Here is a 9,581-nt window from a genome sequence, read left to right on the forward strand (position 1 = left end):
TTTCTCCAAGTCTTTGAAATTTGATTCCTCTAAACCCATTGATATCTATAGTGTGCAAATGTTTAAAATTCCTAACCAAAGAACTCTAGTTTCTCTGCAGGTAGAAGCAGTCCTTGGATCTTTATAACCAGGCAAATTAGATTGGGTGCTATATTTGTCCTGTACTGGAAGAGTTGCATGAACTTGCATCATCTGGCTAGCCCATCATGTTGCCTCCGACCAAAATTAAACCCAGAAGATTCAAGATGACCTCTGGGGAAGATTAAGCATTGACATCTCACCAGTATCCCTGCCAGACTGCTAAGCTTTACACACATCATTTAGGAAAAGACATTTATTTCCCACAGGAAGCTTTAAGGCCACAGAGCAATTCTAAACACACCAAAGTATAGATGGGGGTACCAGGTACTAGAGGGGAAGCCCTAAAGAGAGAGACAGTTTGACTTATTTTAAAAGAAGAGCATTTCTCTCATTCTTCTGGGCAGTGAAGAAAAAATAGGGACATGGAAGGAAAGAGAAGCAAAGAATGAATATGCAACAGGAGACCACGGTTAGTTTTCAGCAGGGTTATACACACTCAGCAGTGGACAGATGCTTACGAAGCAAAATAAAAAGGATTTTGGCAAAATCTGATAAAGATTTTTTTTGAGACAGTATCTTGCTCTGTTGCCCAGCCTGGAGTGCAGTGGTGTGATCGTAGCTCACTGAAGCCTCAAACTCCAGAGCTCAAGTGATTCTCTCGCCTCAGCCTCTCAAGCAGCTGGGACTACAGGCATGTGCCAACATGCATGGCTAATTTTTTTATTTTTTGTAGTGATGGGGGTCTCGCTGTGTTGCCCAGGATGGATTTGAACTCCTCATCTCAAGCCATCCACCCACTTTGGCCTCCCAAAGTGCTGGGATTATAGGGGTGAGCCACCATGCCTGGCCTGATAAGAATTGTATTGGATATATACTAAAATAAGCCCTTCTGAATTAACCCTACCCCAGGATGTTCACTCCTTCGCATTAATTCTGTCCACGTTAAGTACTTATTTGTGATCATGTTTTTTCCAGGTAGCTCCCCACCCTGTTAACTTACTGTATAAGCAGGAGGACTCAGGGTCTTCAGAAGCCCCTGTATCCGTGCATGTGCAGGTACACGCACACATGAGCACACCACACACGCTACTCCCAACTCTCTTCTCTCCAGACCTCATTCACAGATGAGTTGTGAGACTAGCAGTGTTCTTATCTTGAAAAGAATGAAAGCCCTAAACAACAACATTTAATATAAATGCTGGCAATTATAGCTATACAAAGTAAATACAAAATTTAGCTTTGTTCAGCTTAGAAAAGAGGTCTCATCAGCTTTCCCCCAGTCACATACACTGGATTCAGGCCAAGCATTCACCATGTCTTTGCCTAGGATTTATTTTGCCTGGTGACCACAGTGGGTCCATTTTCTCTGTCTGTCTTCTCAATTCTGAGGCACTTAGGATGAGACACTTCCAGTAGAGCTTGGACAGGGTCATTCGGATTGTACTGACACAATCAGCTATCATCTTTCTGGTTCTGGACTGGGTTGAGCCTCCTTTACCTTCTCTGTGCTGCCACCACCACTCTCAGTAGAGGTTTTTTGTCTTTCAGGTTCCAGCTCTTACTGAATTAATCTCATTAAAATTCCATCTCCCCAGTTACTCAGACCAAAACCCTGGCATCATCTGTTATGGATGACCATCATGTCCCATCATCCAACCTGTAACCCAGCAGCAAATCCTGTGTCCTGTCATTTCAAGATACATCTAGAACCCAACCACTTCTCACACCCACCATTGCTACCGTCTTGGTCCACACCATCATCCTTTGTCTGGATTATTGCAGTAGCCTTCTACCTGGTCTTTCTGCTTCTGTCTTTGCCTGCCTAGAGTTGATTTCCGATAAACAGCCATTGTGTCCTTCATAAAAGCTCAGGGAGATCATGCTGCTCCTCTGCTCAGTACCCTCCAAAGGTCTTTCATCTCCCTGAAAGAAGGTAAAGTCTTGAGAATGGCTATACAGTCCTAAAGACCTCACCTTTTCCTATCTCACTCCATCAGGTACAACTTTTCCCCTTACTATCTCTGCTCCAGCCAGAAAAAAAAGTGGCTGCAACCCCTGGGGCTCCTCAAATATCACCAGGCATGCCTTCACCTCCAGGGCCATCTCTCCCTAGAGCATTCCAGATGCCTTCTTTTGCCTCCTTCAAGTTTTGGGTTAAATGTAGCTTCTCAATTTGGTCCTCCATGCAAACATTTAATTCAAAAATATAACCTCCTCCATCCTGGCATTCCTCATCTTCCTCCCCTGTTTCACTCTCCCCTATTGCATTTTGTCCTTCTAATACACTACATATATACTTGCTTAGTTTTCTCTCTCCCCGTATTAGATGCAAACTCCACAAAGTTGGGATTTGTCTGTTTTATATAATGCTATATCCCCATTACCTAGTGTAGTTCTGGATATAGTAGGTGTACCACATTATTTGCTGAGCACATTAATTAAATGAAAATATCATACCCACACAAAGGCTAGTATGGTTAATATTCATAGCAGCAGTATTCATAATTGGCAAAAACTTAAATAACCCAAATATCCATCAACTGGTGAACAGATAAACCAAATGAGACAGAGTCTCACTCTGTCACCCAGGCTGGAGTGCAGTGGCGTGATCTCAGCTCACTGCAAGCTCTGCCTCCTGGTTTCACGCCATTCTCCTGCCTCAGCCTCCTGAGTAGCTGGAACTACAGGCGCCCGCCACCAAGCCCGGCTAATTTTTTTTGTATTTTTAGTAGGGACAGGGTTTCACTGTGTTAGCCAGGACGGTCTCAATCTCCTGACCTCGTGATCCACCTGCCTCGGCCTCCCAAAGTGCTGACATGAGCCACCACGCCCAGCCTCAAATACTGATTCTTGCTGCAAACTGGACGAACCTCAAAAATATTATGCAGCCAGGCACAGTGACTCACACCTGTAATCCCAGCACTTTGGGAGATCAGGGCGGGCAGATCACATGAGCTTAGGCGTTCGAGACCAAACTGGCCAGCATGGCAAAACTCCATCTCTACTAAAAATACAAAAATTAGCTGGGTGTGGTGGTGCATGCCTGTAATTCCAGCTACTCGGGAGACTGAGGCATGAGAATCACTTGAACCAGGGAGGTGGAGGTTGCAGCGAGCCAAGATCATACCACTACACTCCAGCCCAGGTGACAGAGACTCTGTCTCAAAATAAAAAATATATATATATATATGCTAAATTAAAGAAGCCAAAAAATGACATATTATACAATTCCATATGTGAAACATCTAGAAAAGGCAGAAAATCCATAGAGGCAGAAAGCAGATTTATGGTTGCCTGGAGCTGGAGGAAGGAGCAGGAGTGACTGAAAATGGGCATGAGGAAATTTGGGGGGTTGATAGAAATGTTCTAAAACTGGATTGTAATGATGGTCACACAATTCTATAAGTTTATTACAAGTCAATGAATTGCACACTTAACAATGGTTGCATTTCATGGTATGCAAAGTATACCTCAATAAATCTGTTTTCAAAAAGTTAATTTAAAATTTGGAAAGCCGCTATATTAGAAGTACTCTGTTAATGAGGTCAACGCCACAGGCTCAAACCCTTGGAAGCCAATGAGATTGCTTGGACTCTATTTTCATTTCTTTCATTCAATACATAGGTATGTATGAATCTATAATCTAGGCCCCATAAGAGCGGACATGGCCCTGCCCTCCAGGAGTTTATAATCTAATTAGAAGTTAAAATGCACAGAAATAATTACAGACAGAATACAGAATGCCACATTAAGGACATGCTAACAAAGTCTGTGGTACTGGTGCAAAGACAACTTTGCAGGGAAAAAACAGGAAGGAGAGCAGGTTTTAAACAGAATCTTAAAGAATGAACAGGAGAAGAATAAGCAGAGTTGGATGCTAAGGACTGCCCACAGGCTACCCTCTTTATCCACCTTTCCCTCACATGTCACTGTCATAAGGGATGCTGGAAAATATAGGAAATATGGAAGCATCAGCAACACAGGGATGTGTCCTACCAGCAGAATACCTGGTACAACACAGGTGCTTAGCCTGTGTCTATTGAGTGAATGAATAAGTGAAGAATGAATGAACGAAAATGTAGGATAAGACTAGCAGCATTTCAGGTAGATTGTGGATTAGCAAGAAGAGATCACACACACACATACACACACACACACACACACACAGAGTCAGCATCTACAAGGTCACATCTTCCTTCAGGAGAAGGAGACAGAGTCAGTGCCCAGATGTACCTGAACAATATCTCTGGCTCTCATTTTTCAGCATTTCAAAATCCCCAAGAACTCACCATTGACTCAATGCAATGCTCCTTTACCCAGGTGTTTTTAATACCAAGTTTAGTCCAAGAACCATGGCCAGAAATCCATTTCCTTCCAAGTCACTAGTGTTATCTTTATATGAGAAGGCAACACCTGAGCATATTATCACACCTATCTCTCTAGGTCCTTTATGTGTATATTTTTTTCTTCTGACCTAAATAATAAGATTTTGGTGGATAAGAACCATTTTTTTTCTTCTATCGAATTTGTCTTACTGAGTGGGAATACTAAGTGATACATTTCCTTGTGAATAGAGTGAAAAGTTCTCTGTAGATGAAGAGAGAAAAAGGTGGATAGATGGATGTGAATGACTGAACAAATGAAAACAATCCTGGAATGAATATACATCCTGAGTGATGGCCTAAAGCCTTTTCTGTATATCCTGTCTCTGTTGTAGAACAAGAAGCAAGCACAGGCATTAGCATTCGAGGAGTCAGAGATGGAATTTGGGTCCAGTAAACAGTGTCATCTGAGGCAACTCCAGCAACTGAAGAAAAAATTGCTGGCCCTTCAACAAGAACTGGAGTTTCGCACAGAGGAGTTGCAGACTTCTTACTGTTCTCTCCGCCAGTATCAGTCCATCCTAGAAAAGCAGACTTCTGACCTGGTTCTTCTGCACCATCACTGCAAACTGAAAGAAGATGAGGTATAGAAAGATTAACCATGGAAATACCCCACATTCTTAGGTACCTGCAGAAATCACACCAAGCCCACTAGAAAGCAGATGTTGGACTTAGGAGAGCTTTGCAACATCTCAAGCAGGTTTTATAAACTTTCCCCTTTAATTCTTGATCTTTTTGAAGCTGAGCAGAAGGAAACTAAACTGAATGGTGTAACTGGGTGAGAGCAGAGTATTCATGCATGTGGAATATATGGAGTGTGTGTGTGTGTGTGTGTATGTGTAAGTCCATCTTCTCCATTCTGTTACCATTGCAATTTAAATGCAAAAGACTGTAGGTCTCTGAGGGTTATAAAAGAGGTATAAGGTCCATTAAATCCACCATTTTTAGAAAAATAAGGTCTTGATAATATATAAATTCCTGGCACCCGCACACTAGATAAGATAACCAGACGTTGACTAGGAGTCAATCATTGAGAGTACCAGGTAATTTTTTCAGACTGGAGTTTTAGATCATATAGACTTCACTTAAGTATATTCAGGGCATTAATTCCCATTCGTGTTCCAGGGTGGTATTTTCTAAGCCAAAGAGTAGCATCCCTGCAGAATCCCAGGTAAATTCCAAGGACCCAAAGCTGCAGCACTAAAACCACTTGAGCAGTGATAGCACTAGCTGCAGTAAACTGTGGGTTCTAAGTGATGGGACAGACATACTCTTCCATCCTGGGATTTCTCCTGGCATTTTCTTTCTTTAGATTTAAAGATAAAATTTCAAGGAGTTAGGTTCTATTGGAAGGACAGAGAAGAAAAAAAAAAATTCAAAGAGTGTTTTGGATGGTGCTGTTGCTTAAGGACTAAATTTAAGGACTTTAGGAACGACCTTAAAGACCATAAATTTTTAAAAAGGGAATATTGTCACCTAGTGAAAATTTGCTGAAAAGAATTGAGAGTGGGAGGAACAGAGAAAGGTTATTCTAACCCTACAAATATAATCTGTGACTAAGCCTGTGCACACACACATAGTTTTAAAAAGACAGTGCAAGGCTGTGTTAAAACTTACTGGTTCAGTACAACTTAAACAAAAGGGTCCAGCCTGGATCAAGCGACCTTGAATGAGTTAGGATTCTGTTTAGCAGCATATAACAGAAAATAAATAAGCTAGTTTATTTCTGTGTCATATTTAAAAAGGTCAGAGACAGGTGGTCTGTTGCTGTTATGGCAACTGCATGTGTCATCAGGTCTAAGGGTCTATCCTTGGGTTCCACCATCATCAGCTCAGGGCTTCCATTCTCTAAGTCACCTGAGGTGCCTCCTCCTGGAGCTCCAACCGTCACATCCTTTTTTTTTTTTTTTTTTGAGACGAAGTCTCACTCTGTTGCCCAGGCTGGAGTACATTGCCCCAATCTCGGCTCACTGCAACCTCCGCCTCCCAAGTTCAAGTGACTCTCCTGCCTCAGCCTCCTGAGTAGCTGGGATTACAGGCACATGCCACCACGCCTGGCTAATTTTTGTATTTTTAGTAGAGACGGGGTTTCACCATGTTGGCCAGGCTGGTCTTGAACTCCTGACCTCGGGTGATTCACCCATCTTGGCCTCCCAAAGTGCTGGGATTACAGGCGTGAGCCACCATACTCGGCCACATCCTTGTTCCAAATAATCCAGATAAATGGGCAGGGGACCAGGTGACAAGGGTGGAAAGGAAAGGCACACTCCCCTCCTTTGAAGGACACTTTCCGGAAGCCACAACACCTTCACTTAAATATCACTGGCCAGAATTAGTCATGCAGCAACAGGTACTTTCTAGGAAGCCTAGGAAATGTGGTGTTTTAGGAGGCTCATTGCTGCCCCCAGTACAGTCAAGGCTCAATTACTAAGCAAGAGCGGGAGAATCGATACGGGACTCAGCAAATAACAGTCACTGTCAAAGATCCCAAACTGAGAAAGCACTGAGAAAATTATTTTAGACATTCTGCCAAGTTCCCCCAATGTCTTGTTGCACAGCCTCATCAAACTTCTGTCTAAGGTTGGGTTCACTCAACAGCAGACACTAAAACAAGGATATAAATACAAGTAACTAATTCCAGAGGTGATTCCTGCAAGCACACGAGCAAGTGAGTCAAAGAAGGACCAAAAGCTCATAAAGAACATTGGTATTGAGCAGACTGCTTGCTTGGTCCCTCTGGGGAACTCTGGCAGATAGTGTAGGACATGCCTCAGAGTGAACCCAACACACCCCAGTCACTGGTTGAGGGCTGCTCCTGAGGGTGTTAACTCCCCAGCACTTCTAACCTACCCGGTCTTCCCTCTCTGGCTGAATGGGCTACTGGTATCAGAGAAGCCCTCAGAAAGAGTTGAATATGCTTGCAGTGGGAATGGGGTTAGCTTGCAAAGAAATAGCAAGTGCCTGGGGGATATGGGCTGGCCACTGATAGCTTCGGTTACAAATATTTGGATATAAAATATTCCTCTCCTCTTCTCCTTACATAGTAGATACCTTACACATCCTTTCCTGAGAAGAATCTCAAATGACAGGCAGCAAGTATAATGAGCTTCAACTAATGGAACATGTTCTATCAGCATTCTGCATTGGATTATTTAAACTAAGATAAAGTCATCCTTGATGACTCTTCTGCTGTTAACTCCTTCAACGCATCAGATTGGAGTCATATGATTTAGCACACTCAACTACCTACAGCTGTTTATTCATTTTAACTCTTACCTCCCCAAGATTGTGAAAGTTTTAAATTCTTTGAGGGGTGAGCATATGTCTAATATGTATATATCCCCTCTGCCCTTAACACAGTGCTCATGAGCTTTCAATAAATATCTGTCCGTTGGTTGACTAATTACTTGAGGAGGAAGAAAATAAATCTAAATAAGGATTGTGCAAATCCCAGAGGAACTTTGGGTCATGTTCCCCACCTCTCTTGGGAACTTTGTTGACATCGTCCTGTGTGCAGGAGGAAGTCTACATTTTCTAAGTTCAACTTCTAGAGAATGCCTGGAAAGGAAAAACTACCAGCATTTCAAGCCCTTAAAAAAAACAGAGCTATAAAAATTCATTCCTCTTAGTCAACTAGCAAGTATTTACTGAGTTCCTACCACATGCTGGGCAGAATAGGAAATGGATATGGTCCCTGCCTTGAAGGAGCTTACCTCTAACTAGGCCATCTTTTTTTATTTTCCATCATTAACATCTTGACATTACATACTGTAGCTTTTAGATCTGTGCAGCCTCTCTTCTGTTCATCTGGTCTTCTGGTTTAGATACAAGACTTCTCTGCAGGGAGTCTTACAACTGCATCCTTTCCTCATTACATGCTTCCATGGGCTCAATGTGGATTTATTCCTACACCTACAGGTGATTCTTTATGAGGAGGAAATGGGAAATCACAACGAGAACACAGGGGAGAAGCTCCATTTGGCACAGGAGCAACTCGCCTTGGCCGGGGACAAGATTGCCTCCCTAGAGAGGAGCTTAAGCCTCTACAGGGATAAATACCAGTCTTCCCTGAGCAACATCGAGTTACTAGAACACCAAGTGAAGATGTTGCAGGGGGAGCTCGGCGGGATCATGGGTCAGGTAGGACTTAAGCCAGGCCATTCAATCCAGGCAAGTGGACGTGCTCCCAGGTGGTCCCCTCAGACTGTCCCAGCCTCCTCCACTGGAAACCCAAACCTTAACCCAAATGTCATTTCCTGCCCTTGATTTTGTAGCCCTCAGGTTTTGAACCCCCAGCTTTCACATATGCTGTAAGATCACTTCTTCACAACTTTGAGGCTCTTTAATTAATATAAAGAGCCACCACTTCAAATAATGCCAAAAGAGAATTACCAAATAAGCTCCAGCCCCGCAGTTCCCTGTGGGGTTGGCTGAGCCTTTGTTGAGATTGCATCACAGCTCATCTCCCTCTGCCCAACCTTGCTTCCTTCCTCTTCCTTTCACAGGTGTTAATACCAACAGCTCTCCCTAACAATGTCCAATCTTTTGTTAGTTCTCATGGGGGTCCGGCAGGGGGCTCTGCTAGGCCACAGGACTCATGCAAACCACAACTTCAGGATCAAATAGGAGGAAAAAGCTATGAAACATGGGAAAGAAGAGTCAAAACACCTGGTTTGTTTCTTTTTTCTTTTAACTGCTGTTTTTAATTACACAAGTAATACAATTATTATAGGCTTTCTAGACAGAAGTACAGAGATTAAATATGAAAGTCTGCCTTCAACCTCTTCCCCATCATTCTCCTCCTCCTCTTAGGTAATTACTTGAATAATGTGTTGAGAATCCTCTCAGGGCTTGTGCTATATACAGTTACATATATAAATGGGCGTGAGGTTATTTTTACCTAAGTGGTTATCAAAGTGGTTTTAAAACTTACTTTCAAAATGCATTCTTTTTTTTTTTTTTTTTTTTTTGAGACGGAGTTTCACTCTTGCTGCCCAGGCTGGAATGCAATTCCCAGGTTCAAGTGATTCTCCTGACTCAGCCTCCAGAGTATCTGGGACCACAGTCACATGCCACCATGTGCAGCTAATTTTTGTATTTTTAGTAGAGACAGGGTTT

The 9,581-nt window shown here is 42.7% G+C and overlaps 1 protein-coding gene across 2 annotated transcripts in view; it reads left to right on the forward strand.

Moving 5' to 3' along the window:
• The window catches only part of PMFBP1 (polyamine modulated factor 1 binding protein 1), a 55,337-nt gene that overhangs the window by 12,715 nt on the left and 33,041 nt on the right, over positions 1–9,581 (forward strand). For both annotated transcript variants that reach the window (XM_011961709.1, XM_011961703.1), the window contains 2 exons: positions 4,799–5,047; positions 8,382–8,603. In XM_011961709.1, the coding sequence (XP_011817099.1) occupies positions 4,841–5,047; positions 8,382–8,603 (429 nt within the window). In that variant the 5' untranslated portion in view covers positions 4,799–4,840. The remainder of the gene's footprint in view (positions 1–4,798; positions 5,048–8,381; positions 8,604–9,581) is intronic.

This window comes from Colobus angolensis, unplaced genomic scaffold (genome assembly GCF_000951035.1).
Source record: "Colobus angolensis palliatus isolate OR3802 unplaced genomic scaffold, Cang.pa_1.0 Scaffold116, whole genome shotgun sequence".
Lineage (NCBI taxonomy): Eukaryota > Metazoa > Chordata > Mammalia > Primates > Cercopithecidae > Colobus > Colobus angolensis.